The 15,066-nt window shown below is 40.8% G+C and overlaps 1 protein-coding gene across 1 annotated transcript in view; it reads left to right on the top strand.

Annotated features, from left to right (window-relative positions):
- Window positions 1–1,447: 1,447 nt before the first annotated feature.
- SACM1L (SAC1 like phosphatidylinositide phosphatase) overlaps window positions 1,448–15,066 on the top strand; it is a 34,727-nt gene continuing 21,108 nt past the window's right edge. The window contains 7 exon segments of the mRNA XM_079947497.1: window positions 1,448–1,692; window positions 8,622–8,719; window positions 11,413–11,457; window positions 11,460–11,487; window positions 12,104–12,231; window positions 12,784–12,933; window positions 13,727–13,786. Coding sequence (XP_079803623.1) covers window positions 8,645–8,719; window positions 11,413–11,457; window positions 11,460–11,487; window positions 12,104–12,231; window positions 12,784–12,933; window positions 13,727–13,786 — 486 coding nt within the window. The 5' untranslated portion in view covers window positions 1,448–1,692; window positions 8,622–8,644.

The following is a 15,066-nucleotide window of genomic DNA, read 5'->3' on the forward strand; positions in this document are numbered from 1 at the left end:
TTGGCTCGGAGGGGCTCAGAAGTTGAACATACCTGTGCTCTGAAAATCCCTTATTTTGGCTGCTGATCCCTTATTTTCAAGGCTGCTGATCCCTTATTTTCAAATCTGTAAGTTGATAGCTATGCTCAGAATCCAAGAGTTATAGACAAAACAAGACATACAGAAAACTCATTTTACCCCACAGTTCTGCACCAATCCACAGAGTGCTACTTAAAGATCTGGGTCTTTGCTGACTTCTTCAGTGTCTAAGTGCACGCCCAGGCTCCTTCTCCTGCCCAGCTATTATAAGGGTGGCAGAGCAGGAAGGCTCAGGTGTGCAGCCCACATGAGGCACTTTAGGAAGCTGAAAACTGCTGGAATTTTTATTGTCGTCCCCCAGCTCCCAACGCCAAGCCTCCAACAGTGGAAGAACTACCCCTATATAAAGACGGGTGGTACTCATAAACTAATAGTGCAATGTAGTAGTTAATACAGTGGTCATAGTTTTGAGAAAATTCTCACATTTCAATTTGCAAAACCTGCACTTTGGGCAAAAGTTAATAGCTTTATTTTGGATCAGAATTTTGGTATGTCACACAGTACAATAAAAAGTCATGGGAGTGTGGAGAGTGTGCATATGAACTTAACAGTGCTTAGTTCATCTTTTAGCTGCTATTTTACCGTCGTTAATATTGCTTTATGGTATACAAATGCAGTATTGCTTTGCTAATCCTATGACTTTTGCTTTAAATGTGATGTTTCAGCTTAATTTTTGTCGTTGCTTTGTTAACAGTGTTTATAGATTGCAATAGACTTTGTTAATTAGTCTATGCTGTATTTCTGATCTTCTATTATGTTATATAAGTGCTATAATGACACTGTTATTTACTGTTTGCAAGCCGCTTTGGGATTCATTTGAATGAAAAGCAGCATAGAAATATCAAATCACATAAAAACAAATGCACCAGGAGTTTCGGGACTGCAGTTACGACAGTGGATCTGCAGCCAACTGAATCAGACAATGTTGTGAATTTTGCGATCCCACTGCTCAAAACTCTAACCTGAATTAAATAAGCAGTAGGAGGAAAAAATACGGCCGAGCCAGCCAGGAGTCGAACCTAGAATCTTCTGATCCGTAGTCAGACGCGTTATCCATTGCGCCACTGGCCCCGCTGGTGGATAACGCTTCTCTGCCTATATTCTAAATTCATCCGCCGCAGAATCTTCCTCCTCTCTCAATTGGATGGGCGGGGGGATAGCCAGCCAATCAAAACCCTCCCAGGCGCCTTCGCTTCGGCCAGTAGCCAGCGAGAAGCTTTTTTTTTTTTTTTTATGCGGAGGCGGAGCCCAAGCGAATCTCGCGGCCAATGCGGGCTCGGGGTGCGTTCGGCGTCGCCCGCAGCTCGCGCCTCAGCAGCGTCACAATTCCGAGCTCCCGCCCGCCCTCTTCCCGCCTCCCTCTCCCCGAGCGTAAGGCCGGCGTGGCCTTGAGCGGCGGCCTCCTCCAATCAGCCGCCGCCTTCGCCCGACGCCGAAATGCTTTCCGAGTAGCTTTGTCCCGAGCGGCGCTCCGTCCCGAAAGGCCCAGGCGCGTCAGGTGAGAGGTGAGGCGAGAGTCCTGGACGCGGAGGAGCCGGGCGGCGCTTGAGAGGCGAGCGGCTGAGGGGCAGCCATGGCGGCGGCGGCGGCAGGAGCCTACGAGAACTTGAAGCTGTGAGTGGACGGAGGGAGGGAGGGAGAGGCCGGGGGGAAAACCCTCCCTGCAGTGCAGACCACCCCGTCCCAATGGCAGACCCGCAGTGTCCACCACCCGCCGTCGTCCTCCTCCTCCCCTTCCGTGGCCATTTTCCGAGCTTCCCTCCTCGGCTGCTCCTCTTTCGACGACGCCCCCCCCGCCGCTCCAAATTGTCCCCCCCCCCCCCGCTTTGCACAGGGAAAACAGTTCCTCCCACTCGCCTCATCTTCCCTGTCGCTTCATTTCCCCGCCAAAAATTTCTTCTGACGCGACCAGACTAGCTTGGGTTATTTTTCTATTTCCGACCCCTCTCACCCCATGTTGCTTAAATAACAACAGCAGCAGCAGTTTTATTGTTCGTACCTCGCCCCTCCGACTGGGTCGCCCTAGCCACACTGGGCAGCTTCCAACACACACACAAATATATATATATATATATATATATATATATATATACACACACACACACACACACACACACACACAGTATATTAATAAAACGTTGCACATCACATCATTGCGCATCTTCTAAAGGTTATCTAGTTGCTCATCTCATTGAGGGCGTTTCCACAGGGTCACATTGCCTTTCCTACATTTTTCTTCTCAGTGGGTATTTCCCTCTCCACAACACCAACGTTTATTCATTTTTTTCTGGTGCGGTTTTTCCTCCAGAGAGTTCATAGAACTGTTGAGTTGGAAGGGACTGTCAATCCCTTGCAATTTAGGATTTTATTTTTTTCCATTTTACAACCCTGATATTGAGTCTCATGCTCCACTCCACTGAACTATCCTCAGCCTATAGGTTGCTTGCAAGGTCTTTCCCATCAACCTTTTTTTTTACGCTCGCCAACAACTCTCTGAATAGGTGAGGCTGAGGAGAAGGTGTTTGGCCCAAGGTCACCCAGAGAGTTTCATGGCTGACACAACTAAACAACAAACATCCCAGGCCTCTAATCTGACCCTCAGATTGCTAATCACACACCTGCTCTTCTCACCCTGGGTCCTGCACCTGAATAATATGTACTCTGATTAACAACTAGGCTGCAACATCTTGGGGACTAACTAACTACTTCCTGGTAGAAATGAGTTGCTTACTGTATTTTATTTTATTTTTTGAATGCCTATTCTGTCTGTTTCTCCAAGGAGAAGCGAGGTGGGTAAGACAGTAAAAAATAAATAAATAGAATAGTAAAGCTAACATAATTCCTTACAAATATGGAGGCTCTTCCATGTAAAAATTTACATTGTGTAAGAAATAGTAATTTCAGGGTTTCGTTGTCTGTCCTCTCATTGGAATGCATACAGTTCCTGTAAATTCTTACATAGAAGCAGCTTCTTGGTTTACCTAAACTTCCTCTCCACTTTCACTCTGCATGTCCATTCTTTGTTTTCTCCTGTCATTGTTTCTTTGCAAATGTGATTCTGCCTTTACTGTGGCTCCTGAAAAGTAGAACAACCTCTGCCAGTCTTTCTAGTAATTGTATTATTCATAATGAAGTTAAAAGGGGGCTCAGTTGCATTCTTTCTAACACTATAGCCTGCAGGAACAAGATAACTGATGTCTGAAGTGAAGGTTAGCCTAGCAAAATGAGAAATGCCAGGGAAGGGAACATATGGTTCTGGGCGGAAAGATGACTCAGGGCACTCCAGGGAGATTCTTTTGTAAACATCTTTAGTGTTGGTTAAAAGAGATCTAGCATCCTCATCTTAAAACATACCTACATGGAAAGAAGACCTATGAGATTAGTGGAACTTTCTTCTAAATATGCACAATTAGAAGATTAGAGTTTAAATTCTCAGGTATACCGTTGCTGTTACATTTAATTTCCGCAGTCTTCTGTGTGTTTAATAATTAAGTGCCTAATCACTATGGGGATCATTCAAAATCGAACTCTGTTCCTGGGTCGTCATTTGTATTACTTCAAGATAATAAAAGGTGGTTGTGTTTTCAAATAGGCCTTTAAAGTACTTTGGGGGTTGCAAAAATTTCTGCAACTTCCACTGGGATTAGATTTAAAGTCACTTTTTCTGTTGGCATTTAATTCTTGTGTAACCTGATATATGTTTCAGTTGTGACATTATCTGATCAAGTGGTAGGCGCATGCAGGCCTCTTCTTGCATGTGTCCTTAGTTTAATTTCAACAAGCTAATTCAATTGTTCCTTGGCTATCCTGCTTTTCCTTTAGAGCAGGCATGCGAAATCTGGTGCCCTCAACCCCTGTCATCCCAGACCAATGACATCTGGAGGACGCCAGCTTCCCCGGCCCTGATTTTAGAGTGCCAGCATTAAAGCAAAGTGTAGAAAGATTGTTTCATTGTTGCAGTACCCCTGACCAGCTACAGGTTCCTCAGGAATTATATTTACTGTTTTTATTTTCTCAAGCCATGTTTGCATTCTGCTGTGAAATATTTCAAGAGAGCATGTAGATGAATCAATTGATGGGCTGCTTTGTGGAGCAGAAATGAGGATGAGAGCATGCAAAAATATATGCAAGTGCCCACCTAGCTGCTATTAGTTTAACAATTAATTAATTAATTAATTAATTTAATTAAGACAGCTCAGTAGGACACATTAATAAAACCAAACAGCAGCGATCTACTTACTTATTAAAAATATTTATACTGTATACTGTTTAATAACTAAAGTCTTTTGTATTTAAATAGTAGGCATGCAAATAAAGAGAAACTTACAGAAACAGAAAAAACTGTTGGAAAACCAGTAGTCAGTTATTATAAGTATGTTATGTACATATGGATGGATGTCAGTGATAAAGGTATTGTCTTAACATGGAATTTTTATCCTGTGACCTTCACTTTTTGAACAATATTCAAGAGATTTTACCTTTGACTCTTAGTTGGAACCCCAAGGACAACCCAAACAATTGCAGGTTTTGCGTTTTAAATTTGAGCAGATCAATTATAGAAGATGAAAGTTCACTTTTAAACGTAGTTCTCATGAAGCGTAGACAGTGTCTTCCCTAAGTAGCTGTCTACCCAGATCCTGCGTGACTTGGAACAGGGGAGCTGTTCCTTTTGCCTTTGCCGTTCAGTGATGTAGGCTGACATATAGAAAAAGGCATTCTTTTGATCACGGTATATTTGACAGGCAGCATCTCGGCTTTAATAAAATCAGATGAATAGCGAGCGAGAACATGCAGAAATGATTTTTTTTCTCTTTAAAGAAAGCTGTTGCTGCTTTGCTTTAAAAAAATGGTTAGTTATGTTAAGAGGGATACTTAGAAGGGTTATGCAATTGAAAATTATTTGATGGGACATGAGGCAACTTGAAGCACAGAGCAGCGTAAGTAGAACTGAAATGTAACATTTTATACAATTTGCAGAATCACCTCTGTTCAGGGTGCTGCATAAATGTTAGTGTAATGTGACCTGTCTGCCCTCATTCTCGTTTTAGTTTGAGGATAATGTCAAGATGGAAGGGTGATGCACTGCTCAGCACAGTATGTGTGCCTTTTTTGAATTCTTCTCTCGACAATCTGTGGTTGCTGGCATTGAGTAGCTTCCTGTATTAGAATAATATTAAGCATTCATGATGGAAATATGTACATTACTGAAATCAAGGTTGGAGCGGTGAAACTGTATAAAAGAATTCTGAAATGATAGTGGATGCTGAATGCAATGCTAACTTTAGATGCCATTAGAGCATCAAATACTAAGTGCATAATGTCTTTCCCCCTAATTGGAAAAAGAGCAAGGTGCTTTTGCAGAGAAGACTTACATCTGCAAATCCCAAATTAATATTAAGCATTCAGTAAGGTCTATCTCTGAATTGTCTACCCGTTCTGTGAGATGGTTGCAAGTGAGAAAATAATACATGGATTTTGTGATTTGAAATGCGTCCAGATATGTTTGGCAGCCTATGAAACTAAACCATAAAACTAAACAAGACCTCATTGCAAGATCTTTATCTCAAATATAAACTGGCTCATCTAGGTAACTCAAGATTGAATAACTTTGAGTTTTCATTTTTAAAGAACATGTTTGCCTGTTATATTGCTAAAAGAAACAAATGTTGATTTTTGTTTTTGTTTTAAAGCAAGCCTTTGTTGGTATCTTGTTAATTTTATTTATTTAACTTACTAGTTGTTGCTGGATAACTTTGGAGATAGATTCATTTAGTGGAAAGGCAGAAAAGGGCCATAACCTGGAAATTTTGGTGAAGTTTGAAGGAAGAGAAGAACTAGGCATGAAGTACATGAAGGCGCAAAGAAATACCAAGTCAAGGTTGCACTAGGGAGACAGGATATCCTCTTTTGCTGATGCATTTTTATAAACATTGGTTGGTATTGCAAAACTGTGATAAGTGCAAATTTTGAAGGATGGCTATAGTTCTATTCTCGTATTGTTTCAGAAGTTGCACATTTGGCTTTAAATGCAAGCAGAATCAAATTTATAGCAGTAGCATTCAAGGGCAATGAGAAACAAGGCCTCTCCATTCCCTCATTGCCTTTTTTAATAAAATAAAGAAATGCACAGCTTTGGAATCAAAGCACCATGATCGTACAGGCAACAATAAGAAAACACTACGGAATAGTTGGGGAATTCAGTTGTCTCCTGTGCCATCTAGATTGACAACAACTGTAGATTGATATGCAAAGGAAGTTACAAAGGTGGACCAATTTGATCTTATTTTGTTTTCCAGGCAGATGCTATAATGAGCCATGCCAGGAGTTAAACTCCTGTGGCAAATTAATGAACCCAGAAAGTGATTGCAGTACAATTGATTGAGAAAATGACTATGAAGATTTTAAAGAGAGTTTGTAAATGCCCTGTGTTATGCTAATTGATCATTAGTTAGGAGGGTTATGTGGTTTTGGAGTTTGGGTGATCCGGCTGGGAGAGAGAGCAGTGAGCCAAACTTTAGGATTCCTGGGAATGTGACGTTCTCTTCTAAGTAAGGAGTCATGAGACTCTGTTGCTCTATTATTTTTTTGGTGAGGATAAGAGAGATGGAGTGTAAAGCATTTTGTATGTCAAAGTCCCTGAGAAATTTCGTATTAATCCATCCAATCATAATGTGTTGCAATCAAAGAACAAAGCAGGTGGAACATGTGTTTGCTCGTACACAATCATTTTATTTTATGATGCCAGCATTAAATGATGTGCATTTCTGAATTGGTTGGCATGGCTAAACATCGGATAAGATGCTCTTATGACTAATATCACCATAAGCAGCGCTTGTCTTTTCAGTTGCAACAGTTCCAGTGCTAGACTGTAAGCAAGGTATGTGTGCAGGAATTAGCCCTAAGCTGTACTGCACCTATAGAAATAGGATCTGAACATGGAACAGTCTTAATACTCAAAGTAGCTGAAGAGGCTTCAGTCTTTAGACTCACCAGCCAGTTTCAGATTTTAGTTTATCCTTCTTTAGTGCTTTTTTAATGTAAGATGCTCTGCAGGTTTTTCTCATTCTTCTTTGTATCTCTATTTGATAGCCTGTCTAAAGTTCTAGCAATATCTGTTACCTTAGACTAAGGAATGGAAAAAGGCAGTAGGAGGGGAAAGTTAACATTTCTGCGCTTCCAAGATTTCTATCTGGGAGGAAAAACCTTGCTGCTGTGAAAACAGTGTGTGGAGTCAGGTGGCTGAAACATCAAGCAGCAAGGGGCCCTACCCATTTTCCAGCTGATAAGCATGGAAATGGCTTACCTACTTTAGTCGCCCTGCTCAGAGATCCTCCCTGTTGTCAGTCCTTAGTTTTGAGTGCCTTGTAATTGGCCTCTGCCAGCATAATGGATGACTACCTCTGAGGCTTGTGCTCCCTTTCTCTCCTCTCACCCTGTTTTGCCAATCTCACTGCTTAACAGTGCATAGATATCTTGTCCCTTCTCCTAAATCAGCTGCTCAAAGGCAGCTTTCCCCCACTTCTTATCTTGCATTGCTCTGTTTGAAGCTGTCAAGTTGTTTTGCTAATAAAAAATATGGGCTCCCATATGCTTTCCTTGCTGAAAATGAAAGTGAATTGGTTGCTCTTTCCTTTTGCTGGATAGCTGCCATTTGCTGTGAATATGGAAATGTGATTCCATTGTTTGATCTCGCATCATTTGCATGTCATGCGTATCTGTGCCTAATAATGTAATTTAGTTAGATTATTAGCACGTGCCATTCTGAGCAGAATTTTTTTTTTCTTTTAAAGAAAGCGTTAGAAAGCAAATACTGTACACTTAAAGTAGATTTTTTACTCTTTGTGTCTTACTCAGAAGTGATATTTAAACTACAGACTTCTTAACTCGTATTTCTCATCCACTGTGGTATCTCCATTTAGTTGCGTGTTTTGTGGTATGTCCTGTAATTTGTATGTTCTGCCCAGTGCCCAGAACACATGGGGAAAGTGGGGAGGTATAGGAAAAATCAAGAGAAGCACAATGAAGCATTGGGAGATGGACTGGAAGGTGCAGAGATAATTCAGCTACATCAAAAATTGAATGTTACGCATGTGAGAGATCTTCCTCTTTTAGGAAGAGTGCTTCTTCCTTTCAAATTTAAGTTTTGTTTTCAAAGTTTCCTCAAAGTAGTAAGATTTGATGTTTGACTATATTGATGCTAAACATAGGACGTTGCCTTAAATGAACTCAGACTATTGGTCCAACCAGCTCGGTAGTACATTTATGAAACACACTCATGGTTTCAAACAAAGAGTCTTTCCCAGCCATACCTAGAGATAATGGAGTTTGAACCTGGCACTTTTTGCATTCAAAGAAGATGCTCTACCACTACAGCTCTTCCCCAAACTGGAGCTTTTTACTTGCTGCCTTTGTTTACTGTCTTGCATAATGGGTATATAGCTTTTCTTCCTATGGGTGATCGTGATAAGAATTCCAGCGAGCCCTAATATTTTAAAGTGATGTTGCTTGTCTGGTGGTGATCTTGCATATTTCTTGCATTTTAGGCACATAACGCCAGAAAGATTTTATGTGGAAGCTTGTGATGATGGAGCCAATGACGTACTTTCCATTGACAGAGTCTCCACAGAGGTCACTCTTACAGGTATTTTTCATCATCACTTTGGAAATGCTGTAGTTTAGCCTTAAATTATTTTCCTTTAAGCTACACAGTAAATTAGCCAGCAACCTGAAAAACATCACAAATCTGGCTCATAAACCCATCAGTTATCCTTCCTCTTTTGTAATACTAGATCTGTTTATACATTTTTTGACTGATCAAATTTATTTTCATTTACCTGTACATTCTGAAAAATTAGTGTGTGTTTGTGAAAATTGTTATGTATGTTCAAGTTTCTCAAGCTTCTATTCAAGCAATGAGCTTTGGAATAGAAACTTATAGGAAATTCTGTTTATTGTGTAGTAGTATATGAATCCAGTTGGCTTTAGCTGTACAAACACCACACTTCCTGGTTGCAATACATCTCTAGTAGAAGAAACAATTCAATACTGAATCAATATTTGGTGAAGGAAGGAAAGAAGCAGTGATGACTCAGAACTTTTCTGTGCTTTTCCTGTACGTATCAAATGGTGGCGGGGATGCTCCATGGTAGAATAAGCTTAAAACCTGCTAGGCGAATTTTGCTTCCTGTCAGCTCTTGTGGAACATCTTTATTTATTTGTTTATTCAAAAAGGTGATTTACAGTATCTGATATAATCAGTTAAAAACATATACATTACAATAGCAACAATGGCAAAAAAGACCAACCAAAACAAACAATGAACAGAAACAATGGAATCCTACCACTCCACACAGCCACTAAAAAGAGAGGTGGGACCTAAGAACAACCGAATCTACTCGGTAATTTCAAAAATCTTTGGTACATTACATTGATTTCTATCATATAACTGTTGTGGCTTCCACCAAAGAATTTTAGGAATTTCAGTCTGATGAGGAGGTAACAATTTAGTCAGAGATTCCCAGACCCGGGGGGGCCACTAGGGACGCATTGGAAGATGGCCGACAATACCATCTCTCCGACCCACACGGGGTAATTAAGAGGCTGTTATGGGAGTAGGCAGTCTCCCTTGTTGCCCCAAGGGAATGGGGAACACTGCCCTTGCCTGCTGTGCCCATAAATCACCCCCTAATTCGAAAGAAGGGGTGAGGGCCCTAGGCAGAATGCCCCCATGTGGACCTCGGCTCTCCTGGACGCTGTCTCTGATCGCGCACTAGCTGCAGCAATTTGGAATAATAAATTACAAAAGAAGCAAATGCACATATTTCAAGTGAAGAAGGGGAGTGAAGTCTGCTAATTTAAGTGACCTCTGCGAAAGAAGACGACGGGTTGGAGCAACAGGAATATTTTACAATGAAGATACACCAAAGGCTGGGTATGTCGGCAACGGGACTGAATGGGGGGGGGGGGGGCTTTTTTTACTTCTATGTGATTTACTAAGAACCCCTCCTCATTAGAACCGTCGGTTTAACTGACCCAAGCAGGATGATTAAGGTCTGTGTGGAGATAAAGTTTAACCAAAAGTATGCTTTATGGAGATCGAGAAGCAATAAGAGCTTTTGGAATGGCGCAGCAATTAATTCAGAGTCACCATCTTGCCAAAGGATTTATAGCCGGGAGGAGGAACGGACTTGTTTTCAGACTGCATTCCTTGTGAATCTCCTCAGAGGTTTGAGAAAGGAGGCAGATTGGTGAAGATTAATGACGCTAAGACTGTTTTGATGTATGGAAGTGATGTTATATGGAAAACGTCTGGATACGGCTACTGGATAAAAAAATAATAATATCCACGCAGGATTACAAACTGTTTTAACCAGCTTGTGGAGACTATCAGAGATCACAAAGAGAAAGGAAAAATATATGAAAATAACAACGAGGTGTGGAAAAACAAAAAGAAAGGACTGGATAGTACTGTGAACATCATATGGTTAGATTTGTGGACATTAAAACAGCAGCAAGAAGTTGATTGGATCCCCTTCGGAACTTGAAATATGGGTACCCCCAAGAAAAATTTAAAATTCGGCTGTGTAATTTGGAATTTATGTAATTTGGTTTGATTTGATGTGATTGGTCGGTTAATAAAAAATTATTCTTAAAAAAAATAAATAGAGATTCCCAGACCCACTGCTGAACTAGTAATTCCCTGGGATTGACTGTTTGATTAAACAGTCAATAAATATAGTTAGACTTCTTAAACTATAAAGTGTAGGTGGTTCTAACATTCTAAACCCCGCCCCCCCCCCCCCCGGCTATCTGCATCTTTTAAAAGCAGTGGCATTGCTGCATATTTTTGATTACCTACTTTCTGTTGATGGTAAGAAATAATTCTCCCCCATCCCCATCATTTTCCTGGTTGTGTTTTGGTTCTTATGACTCTGTAGCCCCCAGTGTTGATGGTAATTCTTCTAAAATAAATGCACCTTTCCATACTCACAAATCCTCTACTGAGACTTTTACCTGAAGAGACAGGTGAAAGTATTGGTCAGGAACTGCCAAATACAGCTCTGATCTTGAGGCTTCAGTAAATCAAGTCTGTATTGGCGGGGATGGGGAAAAGAATCTCATCTAATGTGTGAATGATTCCAAATTCATCTAATAAACATAAGTGTTAGCTCCATGTCCATTTTCAAGTTTATAGTTTATAGTTTTGATCTTAGTAATGTTAAACTATTTATTATGCACACAGGGTCATTGAAATCTTATTGGATTGTGTTTGGCTGCATGTGATAGATCTAATACTGGTATACTGAGACAGCGTATCCTGTTTTTCCTTTGCAGTTAAGAAAGATATTCCGCCTTCAGCAGTTACCAGGCAAATATATGGCATTTTGGGGACAATCCGTCTAGTGGCAGGTATGAGAATTTCGGTTATGAAGTAGTATTATTTATGATGTCATACAGGTATTTTGAGATCTTATAATAAGAGCCTGGTGCGCATTCAGAATTGTTATGTGGTACCACTTTGCTGGAGTGTCATTATCTTAGGCTGCATGTGTGGCAATGCATATTTTGATATTCCCTCTTTGTGTTTTAAGTCTTGCTTATATAAGCAGCACATTATGTTGAGGGCTCAGCCACAGTCGTCGTCCCCCCCCCCCCCAATGATGGTTTTTGAAGTGAAAGAGCATTCAGATTTGTGGTTGGCTATTTGACAGTCTTTGGGAATGGCAATTTGTGATGAGTACATGCAGCCGGAATATCGTTTAAAAACCACAGTGTCCATGAATCTCCTGAAAACTGGTACATGGAGCAGTACAACAGAAACATGCTTCGTCATGTTTTGCAGTAGAAGAGAATTAATTCCAGCTCTCTCAAGATTGTAGTGGTGATGACAAACATTGTAAACTACTTGAAGCAAGGCAGGAAGTTCGGTGTCCCTGCCAACTTTCCTGCTTCCTTTTTGCTAGAACTGCCTTATATTAGTAGAAGACAAATCAGTATTGCTAACCAGAGTCCTTCTGTTTTACAGGCACGTATCTTATTGTAATAACAAAAAAGAGAAAAGTAGGTGAATTTTTCAATCATGTTGTTTGGAAAGCAACAGACTTTGACATACTCTCTTACAAAAAGACCATGCTACATTTAACTGATATTCAGGTAGGAATAGATTTGGTAACAGAAACACCTTTCGGCTGCTTTGAAATATGTTTGAGATGAAATGAGCATAGATCTCTTTGTTAAAAAATATGACTTGTTCAAGCATTATTTTTATGGAGTATTTTTATGAATTCAAAAAAGGCTGGGGTCCAAAGGGACACTTTTTCTCAGAGGATACCTTCTTATTGCAGCATGTTCCTTTCACTGTAGAGTTGCTTCTGAAAGCCAAGACATCCTCCAGAACAAAATTTAGTGCCGATAAGAGGATAAAATTGATGCATGCCCATTCCTTCTTGCTTGCACTCAGAGCTGCTGTTAGAAGCACACAGTGTTCTTTTACTCCTGACCATAAGTTCTTAACTCCTCATAAACAGCTGTGCATTGGTATGGTGGAATTGGGTTATATTTTAGCAACAGACAGCTTTATCTTGAAAAGAAGAACCTTGAAACACTTTCTCTGTGAGCTCTTTGTCGGATATTGTAGGAAACTTGTAATAACCAGGAGGGGAAATTAGAGAGAGTGTTACAAATAATGCTTTCCCTCTTTAACAGTTACAGGACAATAAAGTCTTTTTATCAATGATTAGCCATGTATTAAGTGTGGACGGATTTTATTTCTCTACGACATACGACTTAACGCACACTTTACAACGGTTGGCTAATACCAGCCCGGAGTTCCAAGAAATGAGCTTGCTAGAAAGGGTAAGAAAGGATACAGTTTATTGCCAACTATATATATATATATATACACACACGCACACACAAGATATGTGTCTTTCAGTACCTGAATGATAGCATGTTTATTTAAACTGTAAATAGAGACTGTAGGGACATGGGTGGCACTGTGGTCTAAACCAGAGTCTCTGGGCTTGCCGATCAGAAGGTTAGCAGTTCGAATCCCCGCGACGGGGTGAGCTCCTGTTGCTCTGTCCCAGCTCCTGCCAGCCTAGCAGTTTGAAAGCATTCCAGTGCAAGTAGATAAATAGGTACCACTGCGACAGGAAGGTAAACAGCGTTTCTGTGTGCTGTGGTTTCCGTCACAGTGTTGTGTTGCGCCAGAAGCGGTTTAGTCATGCTGGTCACATGACCTGGAAGGCTGTCTGTGGACAAATGCCAGCTCCCTCGGCCTGAAAGCGAGATGAGTGCCACAACCCCATAGTCTCCTTTGACTGGACTTAACCTTCCAGGGGTCCTTTACCTTTTTTATATTTATTTAAACTGTAAAAGTTGCAATGTATTATTATGTAATATCCTGTTTGCAACAAAAGCCATTTGATTAAAATTTAGATTGATAGTTTGGGAATTTATTCTGCGAACCACTGATCTACCATCTGATTTGTTTTGCTCTTTTTGGGGAAGAGAGGCATGTGTTTCTTTAATTGTTAGATGGTAGGGGAAAGGGATTTGCTTACTGCCACATTTCAGGAAAGCATTGCCTGAAAGCAAACAAGACCCTTGGTGTTTAAAATTTACCCTATGATTCAACTCCTTACAGGCAGATCCTCGGTTTGTATGGAATGGGCACCTCCTTAGAGAATTCGCTGCTCAGCCTGAGGTAATGTATATGCATTTTGTTGAGCATAATCTCCATAATGTTGAAGATGGTGAAAACACAGCTATAAAAGCTGGCCTGCTTTTGGGTTCATGTGGCCAGAACAGCTGGTGATAAAATGCGAAGTCTTTTATGGTTGTAGCAAACTATATAGTAATAACTGTTACAGAAACCAATAGCCTTTATTTTAAATGGAGCAGAAACGCTAGTGCTTTTGCTAGTTGAAAAAGACCTTAATAAAGTGGGGGTTGCTAGGCATGTTTCCCAACCAAACGTGTTTGGCAAATCCCTGGTTCAGAACTTAAATTTGTCAGCCATCCTCCTATTAAGACGTGTGTAGAGCAAATTCACTCAATTAACGTCTTGCACAGCTCGCTAAGAAGAGTCCTCAATTATGCATGCAAGGATACAGTTTTTCCTTGCCAAGACGTGGTATTAATTCCTCGCAGGTAAGCTAACCACCCTAATTCCTTTCAGCAGTGAACAGGCAGCAAGCAAGTTGCTAATACAGTGTTTGCCAATGGATCTGGATGAGGTGGCTCCCAGAACGTTGCCTTTGCAGGAGATACTACAAATCTCCCTTGAGATGTCACAGCAGCTGCTGAGAGCCAAACAATTCATTAAGACTGTCGGCTTAACAAAATAGCAGCTTGTGAAACCGTTAGTGATGAAAACAATCTCTTTCTAGCCTGCAGCTTTATTATCAGTTGGAGGGGGGGAAACTTCACCTATTCTGTGCTCTTTATGTTCATACATAATGCTTACTTCTGCAATTAGCTGCCTTATGGTACGATCCAACAATTAACGCTCTGAGCCAACGGCAATTAGCCTTGGAGCAGATATCATTCTTTACCAAAGACTAAGAGGGTGGGCTAAGAGTCGCAAAGTCCCAGGTTGAGGTTTTGCCTGAGCCATAAGTTTGGTAGGTAATAGGAAACATTTTCTTAAACCAAGAGCTAGTGTAGCTTTGTAGCTAAGAACCTGAGCAGAGAATTGGGGAAACTCTTAGTTTAAATTTCACTTCAGAGAGAAGAAAATGCAAGCATCAAAGCCACTCGTTTTATTTATTATTCCATTTATATCCCACTTTTCCTCCAAAGTGCTCAAGGTGGAGTACATATAGTCATACCTTGGTAGTCGAACAGAATCCATTCTGGAAGTCCGTTCGACTTCCAAAATGTTCAGAAACCAAAGTGCGGCTTCTTATTGGCTGCAGGAGCTTCCTGCAGCCAATCAGAAGCCATGTAAGCCCCATCGGACGTACGGGTTCCAAAAAACGTTTG

The sequence above is a fragment of the Podarcis cretensis genome, assembly GCF_951804945.1.
Source record: "Podarcis cretensis genome assembly, chromosome: 12".
NCBI classification, from domain to species: Eukaryota; Metazoa; Chordata; class Lepidosauria; order Squamata; family Lacertidae; genus Podarcis; species Podarcis cretensis.